The sequence below is a fragment of the Saimiri boliviensis genome, chromosome 3 (genome assembly GCF_048565385.1).
Source record: "Saimiri boliviensis isolate mSaiBol1 chromosome 3, mSaiBol1.pri, whole genome shotgun sequence".
In the NCBI taxonomy this organism is placed as follows: Eukaryota; Metazoa; Chordata; class Mammalia; order Primates; family Cebidae; genus Saimiri; species Saimiri boliviensis.
The window spans coordinates 115,553,311-115,572,351 of record NC_133451.1 but is presented as its reverse complement, the minus strand read 5'-3'; the positions used below and the strand labels follow the sequence as shown (position 1 = coordinate 115,572,351).

At 41.3% G+C, this 19,041-nt stretch overlaps 1 protein-coding gene across 6 annotated transcripts in view; it reads right to left on the bottom strand.

Moving 5' to 3' along the window:
* Positions 1-6,817: 6,817 nt before the first annotated feature.
* STOX2 (storkhead box 2) overlaps positions 6,818-19,041 on the bottom strand; it is a 231,670-nt gene continuing 219,446 nt past the window's right edge. For 5 of the 6 annotated variants that reach the window (XM_039468366.2, XM_003933851.4, XM_074396684.1 and 2 more), the window contains one exon: positions 6,818-13,226. In XM_039468366.2, coding sequence (XP_039324300.1) covers positions 13,031-13,226 — 196 coding nt within the window. In that variant the 3' untranslated portion in view covers positions 6,818-13,030. Of the gene's footprint in view, positions 13,227-18,869; positions 18,919-19,041 lie in introns of all 6 variants that reach the window. The other variant, XM_039468367.2, reaches the window with a different exon arrangement.

Sequence of the window (19,041 nt, the reverse complement as noted above, 5' to 3'; positions counted from 1 at the left end):
ATGAGCGCGTCGAAAGAGGGGAGGCCTGGAAGTCCTGACCTGTGACCTTGTTTTGTTTTTTATCTTTTCTTTCTTTCCTTCCTTCTTTCTTTATTTTTTTGAGACAGAGTCTCACTCTGTCACGCAGGCTGGAGTGCAGTGGTGTGATCTTGGCTCACTACAACCTCCACCTCCTGGGTTCAAGCGATTCTCCTGCCTCAGTTTCCCAAGTAGCTGGGATTACAGGCGTATGCCTGATAATTTTCGTATTTTTAGTGGAAACAACGTTTTACCATGTTGGACAGATTGGTCTCGAACTCCTGACCTCAAGTGATCCACTTGCCTCAGCCTCCCAAAGTGCTGGGATTACAGGCATGAGCGACTGCACCCCAGCCCCGATTGTATTCTTAAACATTTTATTTTTCGATAATCAGTTTTCTGACTTTAGAATAATATGTGCTTAGTGTAGAAAAATTGGGACATACAGATAACTAAAATTAAGATGCGTATTTTAATAGAGGCAAGACTTTCAAGTGTTGGTTTGGAAGCCCCCTGTTCAACTTACCTGTAAGGTTGTATCTCCCAGTGGGAACTTGGCTTTGTAATCATTCAGCTCATCCTGAGCTGCAACCCACCCCGGGTGGTCTGAACCCTGGCGCCACAAGGAACAACTTCATTTTAGAAATTTCCATCAAATACACCAACTCCAAACACCTCAAGTAAACCAGAGGCTTGGGAAATTTCTGGTATTGCATCAGTCAACCAGAACCGGACAAGCAGAGATGTCGGCTTTTTTTTTTTTTTTTTTTTTTTTTTTTTTTTTTTTTTATTTAACTAGCTTGAATATTTAGGAGTAGCAGCAAGCAGTTTGTTAGTATTACATTGTAGTAGACCTCCCTAGTGAAGCGTTACAGAAAGCGACCTTACGACTACAAAATGAATAACAGCTGGGGAAACTGCTCTAGGAAGACATGAACAAGGTTATCAAGAAATCAGATTCGTGGACTTGTTCTCAAAGTGTGCAGGACAGGGGGAGAGGAATGAGAACATTAAAATGAAAAATTAGCCGCACGCAAAATCCCACAGATGCAAAGAGAAGGAGCGGGAGGTTCAGGGGAAGAAGTGGCAAGCAACCCAAAGGAAACCACGTGGCCAGGATGGGGCGGGCTGGGGGGGGGGGGGGGAGAAAACTTAAGAGAGAGAATAAATTTCTGTTAGACTTTTATGGAAAGTTGGCATCAACAATAGTCAGCTGTCTTCAGATTTAAGATACGGTTAAAAGGAAACACACTGTGACTGTGGCCGTACATACTCCAACCACTCTGGGAAGACCACCCCCTCGAATGCAGCCCCACAGAGCACCTGACCTCAGTGTCCCATTTTCCCCACAAATGGGCTGCCCGTTCCGTTCCACTGCACAAGGTTCGGCTTCTCCTGAGCTGCCTGCTTGGTGGCTTTTCCCACCTCTTTTCACTTCTCTCCCACCTCGCGCTGCACACATAGGTTGAGGGGTGCCACGGAGAAGCACAGCGGCTCCATCACAACCCCAAGAGCAAAGGGCCGGGGTTCTGCAGCACGGTGCTTGCAACAGGAAGGGCTGGAAGCTTCCCGCTCAGCTTCTCATCTTATAACAACTTCTTGATATTTCAAAGGCCAAAGCTTAGTTCCTGTTTCTGGTGTTCTGGTGGCTTTGGTTTGTGTTGGGGTTTTTTGATGATAAGGTAGATACCTGGAAGCAAAAAGGACGCAGCAGCTGGGAGCACGTGCTCAAAAGCTTTCTTAGTGAGAAGCAGCCCCGCCCACAGCATGCAACCTTTTGGAAATCCTGTTTGAAGCCATCACCACCAGCCCATTTCTTGCTGAAGATTTCAAAGCTCATAAGGGCCACCTAGAAACAATGACAAGCAGAGGTCCCCTCCCCCCAAAAATGAGGAAATAATATTAAAGTGGTGTAAATTGTTTAGCTGAGGGCAGGGTCTTGGGCAGAGTCTCCTTAAAGCAAAACATGAGAACACAGGGTTGGAATTGATGAATGCTGCACTGTAAGAGAGGAAGAGAAGCCCATCTTCCCATCAGGGCGTGGAAGTGGAGAAGGGCACTCAGACAAGTGCTTGTGAAAGAGATGGTGTTGGATCTAGGCCTTGAAATATGGTAAAAATTTAGATACTCAGAGATTAGAAGCGGGGCGAAGGAAGTAGCAATTCACCAGACATTTAGTCAATGCTCCCAAGTCAACATCGCTTCTTTCCAAGTTCTAACGGTGCAACATAAGGAAACACACCTCTTAAATAAAATTAATAGTGCCCCTCTTGCCTCTGAAACTTACGTTCTTTAGGACCTAGGACCTACTATGACAATAAGGACCTACTAGGACAACAATCCTACTAAGACCAAATAAGCTCACTAATACATTTATAATTTTCACTGCACTGTCACATGAAGCAAGCCACCTACTAGAATAAGTCGAGAAACACTTTCACTTTTTCCCTTATTTCCATATTTATCCAATCAGTTTTAGAAAATGCAATGGACGGCCTACTATACATGTATACTGCAATTGAGCAATCCAGCAAAGTGGGGGGTGGGCAGGTGCTGAGAGCCGGGTTTCTCACATCGAAGTGAGAAGTTACAGATGCGCAGCAAAGGAGGCTAGAATAATCCGTATTGTGATGCATTAGAGTTGGAGACAGCAGCATGACACTTAGCTTAATGGAAGTACAGGTATGTTTGCGTGCACAGGATAGTATACACACATATACCCCCTTGCTCTGTCAGCTGAGAAGACCTAAAAGTAATGGATCCCCAGTAGCAATGCACACATCCAGCACCTAGATGGTGGTTTCTAATGCCATTCTCCAATGAAAGACACCAGCGTTCTTTGGAGAAACGACTCATTCCAAGACAGGAACAGGAAATACACAAAATGAGCCTATAGCTTCTGACAGTGCTAGAGTGGAGAAGGTGCTCAAAAGCATGTGAGCACACCGCAACGATGGGGCTACATCAAAGAGATACAAGAGCCAGCTTAAAGAGCTCTCAGTGCAAAAGCTGGAAAAGTTTGAGTGATAAAGTGGTAATAGACTATCACCCAAAGTATAACATAAATATCCACGAATCTATACTGCTAAGAAGGATTGAATAAACAAATAAATGGCAAAGAAGAGACAAATCTTCTGTGCAGAAGAATTCCAACGTGTTTATTTAGATACTCTGCCCTTACGGAAGTGGAGTTTAACTCTGCTCCTTAAGCGGCACATGATGACTTCCTTCCAAAGAGTACGGTACGGAAAGAGAGGAGAAAAGGGTAACTTCACAGTGCAGAAACCTGACAACCACTAGCTCCAGCCAGACGATCAAGGTTAACATCAACAGTGGTAATAAGTCCTAATGAATAGAATAGACTCTTGATGAGAATGGAACTTTATCTCTGTGGTACTCCTCCCCAAAACACATAACTCTGGCCTACTCATGACAAAAGTATAAGTCATACTCAAACTGGGGACACTGTACAAAATACAAGACACGTAATTCTCAAAACAATCAAGGACATCAAAAACAAAGAGAGTGGAAGAAATCGTCACAGACCAAGGAAGACTGAGGAGGCATGACAACTGATTGTAACACGGTATCCTGCTTAGCTCCTGGGACAACGGCAACAAAGAGTGACAGAGACAAACAGAACATTTGAATAAAGGGAGAACTTTACAACAATAACGTAACAACACTGGTTCCTTAATTGTGACTAAGGAACTGTATTAATGTGGAGTGTTAATTAAAAAGGAAATTGGATATAGGGCATATAAGAACTCTCTGTACCTTGATAATAATTCTGGAAATCTAAAAAGAAAAGATTTCTTTTTAAAATGCACTGGAAATGCTTTCCTCTCAAAAACTCTCTGCAAAATATGCTAACTGCGGAAGTCTCGAAGCAAGTCTTTCTAAAGCACTGGTCCTTCCACCGGTTGGCTAGAGCAAAAGTCAATTGTAGAAGATACCTTCCGTTATGCTCACTTGTCCGACTTCCTAGGGGCCATGTGGCGCCCCCAGTACACCTAATGAAGTTCCCTTTAAATCAAGAGACAAGACATGGAAGGGAAAGAAATGTAGAAATGACAATTTCTGCTTCCAAGCTCACTGCTCTATTCCAGAGAATCTTAACACTTTCCTAGACTGAATATTGATCCTTCGACATTCAACACAGACGTCCTATCATGAACTGCCTTCAAATAACACATAAAGGAAAAAAGCGGGGCAAAAGTTGTCTTCTCCAATCCACTTCAGCTTTGTTAGTTACCTGTCTCACTTATTTTATCAACAGTGACAAACAATGTGAAGCTGCCCTGTGTCAGACGGACCTTCTGATCACTGAATTGCTGAGCTGTTTACTAACTTTAAAGGAGGTGTTTGGCCAGGCGCAGTGGCTCACGTCTGTAATCTCAGAACTTTGGGAGGCCAAAGTGGGTGGATCACCTGAGGTCAGGAGTTCGAGACCAGCCTGGCCAACATGGTGAAACTCTGTCCCTACTAAAAATAATTAGCCGAGTGTGGTGGCAGGTGCCTGTAATCCCAGCTACTCCAGAGGCTGAGGCATGAGAAGTGTTGAAACCTGGGAGGCGCAGGTTGCAGTGAGCTGAGATCATGCCACTGTACTCCAGCCTGGGTGACAGAGCAAGATCTGTCTCAAAAAAAAAAAAAAATCTATCTGTGTAATAATCATGTATACCTCATAGTGTGTGTAACAGAAAAAAAAAATGCTCAAACAAATTAACTTAAAAAAAAAAGGTGTCTTTCAGGGGAAAAAAACTTTTCCCACTATATGGTATATTGTATAGTAAAGAATGCCAGGCACTGGCTTGAGGCATAGATACAAGGTTACAAAATAATTTCCCAAGATAAGTTCTTAAAAGGGAGTCACATGGATATCAAAAAATATCCTTCTGCATGATATCTCCTTTTGTTTCATTGCCATTTTTGGACTATAAGAATATAGGAACCTTTGGTCTAATCCAATATCTATCTATCCATCCATCCATCCATTCATAAATCCATCCATCCATCCGCCCATCCACACATGCATATCTGCAAGTTACCATTTATTTATCAGGCCTCTGATGACTCAGCTGGTGGCAGATATCTATACAAGTGATGGAGAACCAGAGGCTCTTAGTGCGAAGGTGAGAGTGGAAATGAGATTGAGGGATGACAGTGGTCTGTGGACACAAGGAGGGTAAGACAACAGAAATGCAAAATTGAAAATACTAGTAATCAATTGTGGTTGTCAATAACGGAGAGCAAGCGTGAGTTCAAATATTAAAGCATAACAACGAACAAACAAAAATCACTGCCATTATGCAAAGTGAGGAGGATTAAAGTAAAATAAACTCAAGGTAATAGAAAATAAAAATAATGCATGGAATTTTACAATAAAGGAAGAGAAACAAAGGAGACATGAAGGAAAGTGACCTGGGAGGAATTTATCTGACGGAATTTGGGGGCTGAAGTTACGCAGCCTCTTCAGCCTCTCTTGAATACAGGTGCCTTGATTTTTCCTGAAATTCCTATATGGAGCAACGTGCTGTGCAAATATATTAATCACACCTACGATTAGCCATTTGCTTGACAAGAAAGGGCTGCGGCCACTGAGCCTGAAGACGGGAGGTGTCCCTAAACCCAAGAACTCCCACAGTAGGGATAAGATTTTACAGTCAAATGAATTATTAAGGTCAGGTGAATAACTTCTTTTTCTCTCAGTGGTTCTCGATTTCATGGTCACTACCAGGGAAGGAGGCAAATATTGAGTACTCTGCTTGACTCTTCTCTAACGAGGGGGAGAAAACCCACCACTCTATATACTAAAAGTAACTGAAACCACACCATTTCCTTTGGAAAGATAACATGTTTATGAACTGTGACCATTCTCTCCAAGGAATCAGAATCCTGCCTTCCCCCTTCTTCCTAAGTCCTCACGTTTCCTCTGTTCACTAGATCATTCTGAAAGGAACATACAATTACCTTTCCTCGACCACAGCTGCTTTTGGTCCTAAAGTAAAACTCACAATATACTCCCAGTATTCTTGATCTTCCTAACTTCATGCCTGAAGAAGGAAATGTCTGTATGGAGGCAGTTTAGAATATAGAGGAACTTACACAACAAAATACGACTTGTTCTCCAAAGCAGTCACCTTGGGGTCTCCAGACACGTATCCAAAGACACAGTCACTATTCACAACAATCTTTGGACGTCTGCTTTGGATATTGCTTTTATGAGAAAATCAGGCTCAACTTTATGGCTGAAAATACTATTTCCTAGCTTCATCATTAATGGGACAGCAAATCCCTTTGGTTTGAAAAGTCCATTCTCTACGGGCAAAGATTTGCCACAGTGAAGAGACTCAAATGATGTATGATAGCTGAAGACAATTAAATCTGGAGGATTCCGAACTTGTGCAAGGGACTCACTGGAATGTGTGAGCGCCCTCCTGGTGTTTACTGGGGAGAGAATCCCAGCCACTTAGGGAAAAAGCTGAGATATGAGTGCTAATGAAAAAGAAACCCCAGACCTGATCACATCACTTTATACTTTCATATAGAAAATGTAGTTATATGCATATCTAACTCTCACTCTGTTTTAAATTCAGCTACCTAAAAATGTGATTTTCCCCCCAACATTCATGGAAAAAGAATTTTGATCCGAAATTTTCACTTTGTTATTTTAACTTGAAAGCTCTAATAACATTATGTAATAACAATGTTATAAAATTCTATTAATTGAAGAGAGAAATAAACTGACCTCACCTAAAAATTTTCTCTCAAGTACCAAAAAAATCCACTTAAGACATATAACCAAATGTTATTTAATATCTTAAAAAGTAACACAATCCAAAATGGATATTTCACACAACACTACATAAACAACATGAACACAATATCACCATATGGAGGGACTTTCAAATATAGACTTACAAAAATCCCTGTCCTTTTTTTCTTTTAAGTTATTATACTAAGCATGACAAGTAATCATCATTTACAGTATGGTACACTGACACGATAAAAACCATGTTACAAATGTGCTGTTATAAATCAGTAACATTAGGGAAGACATTTCATGAACTGTAATTATTTCATATGAAATACTATACAATATAAACAGAACATCCATCTTGGATGACCTTTACAGCAACCAGAGACCAAGTAATTTAAATTTTTTTTTTTCAGTGCAAACACATTTTATTCAAGGCAGTCTTGGCTGCAAAACTCCTTTCTAACATACAGTAAATCCCACTTGAACTTTCTTAATTCATTTACCCTAATGCAATAGTCACATTCAGCCACTCAGAGAAAGATACCTGCAGAATTATGATTCCTTTAAACTTGACGTTTAAATTTAATTCTCTTCTAGAACATAGTATCTGTGTCAACTGCTCTAAGGACTTGAATTTGTAGCTGTTGATACTTCCATGAAGGTGACCCTAGGGCAGCTCTATTCCTAACCCAGCAAGTGTGCACGATACTGCACAGTGTTCTACCCTTCCAATGTGGAAACCATGGCGGCATGTCAGTATCTAGGTGGGAGACCGGAAAGGAGTACCTCGGAGGAACGAAGCGGAGGAGCTGCTGCGTGTGTACTTCATGATTAATTTCCCGGAACCGCAGAGGACAGATATTGGAGATCTCAAGTCTCACATTTGGTACCTCTTCTTGGTGGGAACAAGGGAACTGTTTTACTAAGGTCAGCCTTGGAACAAGGAGGCAGGCAACTGTACAGGGACCAGCCAAGCTTCTAACCTTACATTTCCAACTTTCCAGAATCATTGTTGCCTGACTTGAAACACCCCATTCCCTCCTTGGCATGGTGTGTGCGTGTGTGTGTGTGTGTGTGTGTGTGTGTGTCTGTTCACATTTGAGGCCAACAATTAACAAGCCCTGTAACTGACCATGTACAATCATCAGAAGCAAGTTTAGTTCCCCCTTGAGTCTGGTAGAATTCTGAATCTTGTGGATCATCTACTGTAAGTCATAGAACAGCTGTAAAAACACAGGGTTGTGTGTTAGGGGAGCCATCACTGGGAATCTCTCTGTGGGCCGCTGCTGCAAAAGATGCAGAGTATTAACTCAATCGGAAGGTGCCAATGTCTGTCTGAAAAACAAGGACATTTAATAATGAATGTTTTCATAAACGTAATTTATGAAACATCTCCTGAATAAAAATCTGTGGGAAACTATTGGATGTAGCCTTAATACCATAGACCTTCTGGGAGAGGAATGGGGTGACAGCTGATTCTTTTATCTTACTTGGCAAAGCTCAGACGGACAGTAATCTCTTTCCTGCCCACATTTTACTAACCCAAAGCAAAACAATGTCTTCCATGGCTTTTGCCTTCGTGTTTCCTGTGTTCTAGTTCCCCCAAGCCCTAAACATGACGCAGAAAAGTCACTCACCACCAGAAGAGCCCTGGGTGACATTGACAATGGGCAGGATGGTCCTGAGGGTGAGGGGGAAAGGAGAGGTCGCTCCTGCTTGGGGCCACCGAGGTTGATAGCACACAGCTAGTGGGTTCTGTGACTGGCCTGTGGTGATGGAGCCGATCCCCGTCAAATATCGTCTACCTCCTAATTCAAGAAAATACTTAGAACTAAATCAGCTCCCTCAGAAGTCCAGCTCCTCCAAAGCAGGACTCGATATATTGTACTGAATTTCTAGGGTGCTAAGGAGCACTGTGATGAGTACTTGATAAAGTTTTTAATTAAAATTTCTGTGTCAGCACCTTCCACTGCCAGGAGCAGTCATGTTCCTGAAAGATGGTATTTTAGCACGGGAACGATAGAAACCCAATATGAAACTGTAAACAAGGCTGGATGTCCAGATCTGCTTCTGACTGCGATGGCATTGGGAGGACCTGTCAATCTCCCGCTTCATCCATTGATACCAGTAAGGTGTGCTAAGGTGTAACATTCCAAACACCCTGAACTTTTTTTTTTTTTTTTTAATGAAAATGGACAAAAGTGTCAAGTTGTATTTGTTTTCTTTGACTTTATTAGCACACATCAGAAAAATAGCATTGTATTTAGTGATCTCTCATGATGGTCTATCAAACAGATAGAAAACAGATCATCAATAGCTGCCACTGTGTTTCTGGGTAGTCTTAAGTCACTCCTTTTGTTTGTTCAAGTATGCGTATTACAAAGATGACCTGTCTTGTTAATGGTTTGCGAATCTGAATGCTTTGGAAGCATTCTGAGATCCCAAAGTGAATCGTGCAAAGTCATTATCGATTGTTGTTGGTTTTTAGATCAAGCTCCAAATACTGCCCATGTTATAAATGGTGAGACTTTCAAAAAACGATCACTATCATATTGTGAGCAATATGTTTGTAATTTAAGTTAAAAACTTTATTTTCAAGTACACTTGGTGGTGATAAGTGGTTTGTCCTGGGTAGAATTTTGCAAAGCTGCGCCAACCTAAAAAAGGAACAATGCTTCTGCTTCCACTGAACAGGTTTCTTCTCCCCATGGTGACTGCAATATAATTTAAATTTACATTTTAGAAATGCTGGTTGGGTTATGAAAAAGAGGGACCTGGGAACAGCTGCTGTTCAGATCATTGTTACTCTAGATTAACTCTGAATTGACGCTTCCTGAACTTGACCTTCACAACATCAGAGAAGCAGTAATTTGTAATTTTTATCCAGCTAGTCTCCATTCACCTCTTCTATTGGTTTTCTCTATTTGATGGCATCCCCGCTTTCATATGCTCATTATGGCCCCCTGAGATGTGCAAAATATATATAATGGAATACAAATCATTTAACAGAAGTTGTGGAATTCACAGCACAGCTCTTTTAATTACAGTGGAGTTTGGGCTCCACATGGTAGCATGCGGGTGAAGGCAGAGCCCACAGTGCTTCAAGGTTGGCAGTCCACATTGCTTGTGTGTCTTCTGTTACCGAACACTGAGACTTCAAACCAGATTTCCAAAGAAGTAAATAGCTCGCTCAATTACGTTCACCCATTGGCTCTTCGCCAGAGAACTTTTAACAGGAATGGGTGGGGGGTGGGGGTGGGCACAAGAATTTTTAAACTTCGGTTCATTCCTAACAAAATCGAGTGCGCTTTCGTGGGGAAGAGAGGAGAAGACAGGATTATATCTGAAAGTCAAACAATGGCGTGAGAGAAAGCCATGGCGATGGGGAAGTGTTCAACTCTGCTCTTCGGAATGATACACTTTAACACACGGCTGCCATTTCATCAAATTTATGGAGGTAGTTATATGTAAAAATAAAAATTACCATAAAGTAATATGTCGTATCATAATAATACATAAGTGTGCAAAATGCCGACAGATGTGTTGACCCTTTCACAGAGATTCAACCAGATTCAGTTTTGTAAACCTTTCAGTTGCTAAACCCTAAGACTGGACAAGCAGTCGTGTAACACAAAGCTATGGTTTCACTGGAGGAAAAGCGTTCAGGCAACACCGGGCGAGGACCCCACCGTCCGGACCGAGCACCTCACTGGGACCTCGGGTGACATGTGTAGCGTGACGCCGGCTGCCACTCCTCCCCCATTCAAGAGTCTCGATCAGATTCAGACAAGAATACTTTTATATGCAATGTCTGCTTACATGTTATCATCTTTAAAGTCCATCATTTCTACACAAATGGCTGCTGGTCTAAGGGAGTTTTTAAAAAATCATGTACCCCATAGCATCAGGCAAACAGTGTACATATTTATTTGAATAATGTCTTCTGTAAACCTATATCTCGTGAAATATCAATAAATTCCTATTTTAAAGCTTCTCTTAAAGGTAATGCTTTCCTTTCCTGTTCACATAGCTTTCGATTATTTCAATGGCTACTTTCAGAGGATCAACTGGAGGCTGATGTATTGTTTCAATGGTTCTATTATTTATGAACTAATAGTAGAAGAAAAACTTGAGAGCGAGTTTTTGGAAAAAAAATGAAGTTAGACAAAAATTTAGTAACCGTATGATATATAACTCCCCAAGGGAACAGACTATGTAGTCTATTAGACACACGATCATTCCTTCTGGACATACTTAAGCCAGGAGACAAACAATGCATCAAGGCATGCCTTGGAGGAAATACGGCGTGAGACTGAAAGCCCAGAGGCCTAAGCATGTCAATGACATGGGAGTTTACTACGAAACGTGCTGAAGTTTCACTGCAATAAGCACAAAAAAGGAATTTATACCAAACCCAGGGAGTCCAGTTTGACCCAATGCAACTTCCAAATAACTGAAAAACGATGAGGGAGTATTTAAAGGTTTCAAGAATGAGTCCAACTGTGTATAGGATTGGATTCTTTAAATGGATTGCTAGTGATTAAACCTAATACAAAAATCATGTGTCTCACAAATCATATGCCAATTACTGAAATCAGAGGTGAAAATATTCTGGATTTGGGGATACGGATATATTTTATGGTGTATAGCTCCCAACAGCACATGCCACTAAACAAAATAAAACTTTATGTCAGACACTTCCTTGTGTCATAGTAACCCTTTGGCAAATAATATTCCATTACTACAGATCTGTTCCACTGTTCTCAGAAAATAAAACATGGGAACGCTGGAATGTCTCTTTGCTATAAGATCAAATTATTGGCAATCCCTTTGCTGCTGGGTCGTCTTTGTGTGCAACGTGACATCGTAAACCAAAGCAAAATGTTAACAAATCATTTTGAAATCAGTTGGGCTAATAACTACACATCCACCTAAAATCGCCTCCTGAAATTGGTTACAAAGTATCTGTAAACATTACTCTGGCATAGTTCATGTATGCATAATTGTTTTTCTGATAAATTTTAGGGGAGTACAAATTAGGATTATACCACACTAGCAGAATGAGTACATTCTGTTGTTCATTACATGGGCACATGTAGATTTCTAATCAAAAATTATTTTTAAACTTTTCTCTATAGATATCTTCCCAGGAATAAAAGGCCTGAAGTTCAACTCTCCCTAAATTTGCTCTTTCCTATAACCACTAAAAATTATCTCCCACAGCCTAATTTAGGCATTCTATTTAAAACTACATAAAATAGATTTATGTCCTTCCATTAGAAAGAATAACATCCTCAGGCCATACTCTTCATTTGTATCACAAAGAACATTTTGCTTTTAAACAAACTAATTATTGTATCTATTAGAGTAAGATAGGGTCATCCTAAGTATCACAGGGAGGAAATTCGCTTCCTTCAATATTTGAGCAATACCTTTTACAAGTCCACACCACCTCTCCCAACACCTAGTGCTGTGCCCCGGGCAGACTGGAAATTCCTTTCCTTTGTCCACTTCAGATTCAAAGGCCTATATTCCTGTTTGTGATCATGGAAGGTTAAAAATCAGACAAGCATCTGTTACACTTGAAACAAAATCCTGGAAAGAGACACTCCCAGCGATTTCCATTGCGACCCCTTCTCACGCACTTCCATGGGCTCCTGCAAAATAGTGTCACGAAAACTCACAGTGAAAAATGACTGGCGCATAAGCAATTCACACACAGAGGGCTGGGGTCCCTTCTAGTCAGTTTGGCATCTATTTCCCTCAAGGTGGACCCTTGCATTTGACATTTCATGGTGGCTTAGTTGTTGTTTTTTTTTTTTTTTTTTTTTTTTTTGGAAGTGTCAAGGATCAGTTCTGCGGCACCGTTTAACCACAGACTGGGAGCAACACGCATCTGTGGCATTTTAAAATGGAATTGGCGACTGCATGACATTGAAAATGCATATTACACTTACAGTGTCTAGACTTTCCTATGTGTGCTCAGATACAATTAGTGAAGCAAAAGTATACATATCACCCCTACTGTTATTCAGTTGCTACAGAGCCATAAATGTGAAAAGCAATACTCTGAAATAAAGATTTTTTGTTGTTTTGTTCTTTGCCCTAGCCCTACTTAGCAGCACAGTTTAAGTAAACACAAAAACTGTGTGGTTGAGATGCTTGTCTTTCCAAAGATGTAAACATCAGTCCCAGTGTCGTAAACTTTGCTGTATCGAACGAGACAGAAGATCTGAGGCAGAAGGACTATCACACACTAGTAACAGAAGCTTGCAAGCAGTTGGAAGGTTTCTGTAGTTTCTCAGCTTCATTTGTCGGGGGGTCCGTGCTTGCTCGGAAGTTGAAGGCTGGACCAGCTCCACCGTGGGCCGGGCTCAAAGCGGGGTTCTGACGACGGTTACTTTCAACAATGCTTGACGTGTTGGAAGCCAGGCTCTCCCGAGTACTAAAAGAGTAAAAAGGGTTTGTTTTGTTTGGAACATAAATAATTATAAGTTGAGCCCCAGAGGAAGAGCAAATGATGTCGTTAATGGATTTCCTCTGCTGGTTCATAATGTCATATCAATATACATCTCCACTGATTATCCACATCTGCCTCTCCACCACGGGCTCCAGAAGCTTCCACAGACATGTCATAATCAGCAGCACATTCAGTGAATAAAGGGTTTTTAAACAGCTAAATGCACTTTGAAACGTCTTCTTCTTTTCACACTCAAGGAACGACTTCAAAATTTGAGGTGATAGCTAGCTATCACAGTAGTTTTTAAAATGGATACTCATAAATACACCTAAGTCATTATTTCATTTCAGGCTGGAAATTCATTGGCATAACCACTCCAGAATACACTCGGTAATTTTACTCCAATGATTCCATTTTCATTATGGATTTGCAGATTTCAACTTTGGGGGACTCTGGGTATCTGCCGCACAGATAGGAATAAAATTCATTTTAAATGTTTTATTCCACTGTTTCCAATTTTAATGCTTTAGTTAAAGTACATTATATTTTTGATAAAGGACCTTAGATTTTCTTCCTCATTCATCTTTTAAGTTTTTATTCATTTCTACCCCACTTTGGCAGGATTGTTTTTGTTTTAGGGTTTTTTGGTTTTTGTTTTTTTTGGAGACAAGGTCTTGCTCTGTCCCCCAGTCTGGAGCGCAGTGGTGCGATCTCAGCTCACTGCAACCTCTGCCTCCCAGACTCAAGCGATCCTCCTACTTTAGTCTCCCGAGCAGCTGGGACCACAGATGTGTGCCACCACACCCGGCTAATTTTCGTGTTTTTAGGAGGGACCGGGTTTCGCCATGTTGCCCAGACTGGTCTCGAACTCCTGAGCATAAGCGATCCGCCTGCCATGGTCTCCCAAAATGTTGGGATTATAGGTGAAATATTTTCTTTTTAAAATAATTCTTGTAGGACACAGGTGATTTAAAAGCTTTATTATTTTTGCTTTCTCTTTTCCTTTTTCATTGATTTAAGAGATTTAGACTACGTAAGGTTTCAAATGCATAGGGCAATGGCAGAGATAAGATGACTGGGCCAGATTGAGAAGAACCGAGTAGGTTTCCTGTTGCAGGGCCTCAACGTGGCTATAGAAATGTATCAGCTACGGAGACTGCGCAAGCCAGAAGCATTCTCAAAACATCCACTCCATGAGGCAGAGTCAATGCTTAGGGAATAACCTCTGAGAGTTGGTCCTCACAACTGACTTAAGTCTGTTTAGAGCCAGTTAACAGGTCAAACTTCTACAGTAGAGATGTCCTCTCCTCTCCTGCATTTCCATCCCGAGCTGACAGCAACTCTGTCTGAATCTTCTACTCTGACAGCCCTTTCCAACAGGTTATTTAAGCCTAACTCCTTGTAGTTTGAGTTTGCTTCTCACCAAGAAGCCAAGGCAGTTTGTCCACTGACAACCAAATAAAAAACCCTGGGACTTTCCTGAATGCAGAGGGTACCTCCAGAAAGGTCACTCATTTACAGAGAGAAGTCAAGTTTTTGATTATGCTTATGGTAAATCTGGGTGTTCCGAAAGGACACTCCAAAATGTCATCGCTGAAAGGGAAGGTGCTAGACTTACCTACATGACATCTCTCCCAGGAAAATTCACAAGTGGTTTGCCAGAGCTACCACTGAGGCATGGGGCAGGCAGAGGAGGAGGGAGGGGCAGGGAAGACGCAAGACCCCGGAGATTTCAAGACACATTCCTTCAGTGTCTTTCTTAATCACTCGAGTACTTTTTTAAGTATCTGACTTCCTCAACTCTAAAATATGGAGAGTTATGATAGGATTTACCTACTCATAGGCTGACTCTGAAGAACAAATAACCATCAAGGAAGAATTTGTTCATTGATAAGGTAGGAACATGTGAATTATTTCTGTTATACATCTAGCATATAATGAAATAAACAGTGACTATGGGTTGGCTTCAGAATCCATGTATTACAAATGACATATTTTCTAGGGGAAAATACATTTAAAGTCCAAAGGATTCACTTTTTTTTTTTTTTTTTTTTTTTTGAGACGGAGTTTCGCTCTTGTTACCCAGGCTGGAGTGCAATGGTGCAATCTTGGCTCACTGCAACCTCCACCTCCTGGGTTCAGGCAATTCTCCTGCCTCAGCCTCCTGAGTAGCTGGAATCACAGGCACGCACCACCATGCCCAGCTGATTTTTTGTATTTTTAGTAGAGACGGGGTTTCACCATGTTGACCAGGATGGTCTCGATTTCTCGACCTCATCATCCACCTGTCTCGGCCTCCCAAAGTGCTGGGACTACAGGCTTGAGCCACGTGCCCAGCAGGATTCACTCTTAAACCAGCTTTCAAGGAGTGGGCTTAACATCTGTTGAGTGCCTGCTGTATGCCAGGCACTGTAAACACATATGCAGCAGATCATTGAGCTGGGGTCTGTCTCTACTGTAAGACAACTTCACCCAATCACAGCCACCTTCAATCCCAGTATTAATCGTGAGAAATATGTACTGTACTCCATCTTCTCCAAAGAATGTATTTCATTATTGTTGTAATAACGATTACAGTCTGTGACATTCATACTGAGAGCTCCGGATGTGCTGATGAACAAGTTAAAGGAGATGGAATGTTAACAGTAAAAATATTCCTCAAATTTAAAAGTTTTTTTTTTGAGGGAGCTAATGGAGTGCAACCTTAAAAATAGGATTTCAGGATTTTATAGGCAGGAGAAATGAACCAAGCAACTCTGCCGTTCACCCTTTGTGCACAGGTGCCCCTGGCCCCAGGCCTCTCCTGCACACGTTCACGCAATACATTAAACAGATACACCCCTGGCAGCCTTTAGCCTCTCATTTTCATATTGTGTTGATCAACCAGCTTTAGTTAGGCCTCACATTTGGATCAGTGGGCTTTTCATGTCAAGACTTTCCATTTTGAATATTAGATCTCATAGCATAGCTCAAGTTTCTACCCTTTTTCCTTCTAAATACCTTTTTATTCCCAACAGAAGAGACTAAAGAATTTTGGAAATGCGGCTGAACATGACTTCTGAGCCAGCGTTGAAACTCTGGAGAGTGGAGAAAAATCACCTTTTGGGGTCTTTTTTTTTTCTTCTTTTTGGTTGGGGCTTAGTGCTCAGTAAATTATTTACTGAAAGATTCTAATAAACAGCTTGCTGAAGATTTTCATGTCAGGGCTCAGCATGGTGGCTCATGCCTATAATCCTAGCACTTTGGGAGGCCAAAGCAGAAGGACCTACAAAAGACTTTTTTTTAAATTACCAGGCATGGTGTCACATGCCTGTAGTCCCAGCTACTCAGAAGGCTGAAGTGGGAGAACTGCTTGAGCCCAGGAGTTTCAGGCAACAGTGAGCTACAATCACTACTGCACTCCAGCCTGGGCAACAGAGTAAGACCCTCTCTCTAAAAAAAAAAAAAAAAAAAAAAAAAAAAAAAAAAAAAAAAATTTCCGTGTCTCACAGCAATGAGTATGAGCACGATAATGCTATCTGGCTAAAATACTCCTCAGGCTGGAGAGTAAAGTCTCTAGAAGTCAAATACTTACCTCTGCAGAACATACTCCTGGATCAGCAAGATAACTCAGTGACTTTATTAAGGTGTGTAGAAAATAGTTTGTCACCTCGCTTCTAATCAAAGGATGGTAAATACAAAAGGGGTAAAATTAGCAATTGTTCTGTAGATTCTCTAACTGCATAAAATGTATGGGCGATACATGTTTTCACATAGAGAAAATTTTACTTGATATTAGTGGGCAGACACGTGGCTATTGCGTGAAGGCTGTCTCTTTAGAATAACCTTTACCTTCGGCCATGACAAAGCATTTCACTTTAAGTACATAATGAAACAACTGAAAACCAACTTACTTCAAGAAATAATCCCAGTCATAAATTCTATGTTCTGGACCCTCAATTTTGAGATAGTAAAATATATTCTGTAGAGATACTGGTTCAACCATTTCATGAATATTTCTGTTTACCTTCAAACAAACAAAAACTTTCAATGTTACGCAGTTGAAGGTTTTCTAGTTAGAACTCACTGAACTACTCCCAATGTCTCCTTAGCAACTCTCTTCAGCATGGCAGCTTCCTGTCTGTGGAAGCCCAGGGGCCCAGAGGGAAAGGACAAAGGTTTAAAACGAGCATGTGAAAGGCAGGTAGGAGGCAGAGGCTACATAATGAGAAACAGCAGGACAGAAACACATAGCCAAATACACCACACCTTCCACCAGCGATGGTTCTGAATTTCCACCACAGATTACAGACCTTCTGTTTTGCTAATCTGATAACCACTACTAAAAACTCAAGAGGAAAAAAAGAGTAGAACAGGAAAACAAAGAATAAAAGGATAATTAGAATAAATTAGAAAATAAATTAATATCTGATTTGGGATTTAAAAAATTATTAAGCAAAAATGATTTCTTAGAAAAGTCCCTCAGTAGACTAGCGGTTTTCGGGCTGAGGCTCAGGGCTCCCTGAGGTCTCACAGGCTCCTTGAGGGATGGGAAGAGGGACCGGAATCCACAGTCTCCACTGTCACCAGGACCCACCTCTCAGCTCTGGGCAAACATTAGACTTCCATACACGTGTGTTAACTTGGAAGAAAGGCTCCATGATCAAAATAATAATAATAGCAATAATAATGAACCAGCCCTTTAATAAATCACAAAGGCCTAATATGGGACAGACCAATTAAGGATTCCCAGTTCCAGCTGTGTGATGCTCACTTCCAAAATTACCCAGAGATATAGTGAAATGATCACAACAGAATTAATTTTAATTACTAATCATGAAAATTAATATATGAAATGCATAATCCTATCTGAATATCTGTTAAAGTTATAAGTATTGTAAAATTTTGGGAATCGCAGCTGATGAGAAATGTCAATCTCTCAGTAGTATTTCTGCATCTCAGAGTCACCAATCTGGAGTAGAATGTAGAAGGAGAATTAGGTCCCATGCTGCTCTCTGAGGAGAAGAAAGAGTTAAGGAGAACAGAGGAAGTTGCACAGACCCTCGTTTGCCTTCTGAATCCCTGAGCAGCTCTAGAGTTTTGGCCGTGACCACTGGGCACCACTAACCCTCAACTGTCAACCCTTTGCTGAACTACGAACACCTACTAACAAGAAGGAACTACAGTTAGACTGGCCAGATGGGTTCCGGCGATTCTGCAGGAGGAGAAACAAAAGTCCTGGCCCATGCTTTCATCTAACAGAGCACAGGCCCCTGCCCTGGCTGTGAGGGAAGAAAGATTCCATTTTTCTGCAGTGAAAGGGAGGTGTGTGAGCCAGGGGAGCAGGCTGCATAGAACCCTGGGATCCAAATACAAGCCTCTAGATGCACTGGAGAGGTTTTGAGATCTGTTCTTATACTTTCACTAGAGGGACCCCCATCCTAGCATCAATCAATTTCCTTCCAACCCCTATCTGCCTCCCCCACCCCCAGACTATTCTTTCTACTCAAGATGTTACTACTTTTGAAGGACTTAAAAAACACCCTTCCCTTAGTGTGGTGGCAATGTGAACATAGCAGAAAAAACACTGGAAATGTTGGTTTTAGTTAGATCGAACTGATGCAAGTTTGAGGGGAGGAGCCAACCCACCAGTCCAGATTGGTGATCTCTACAGGTGCAGAAACTTTTTTTTCAATTCCTGTAAAAGAAGTCAGAAACAGATTGTTAACAATACAACTCAAACAACTCTCAAACCTCATCCACAGAACTGAGACTATGAAATCAGAAGCTTGTCAAGTTATGTGCATAAAGCCCCAGGCCC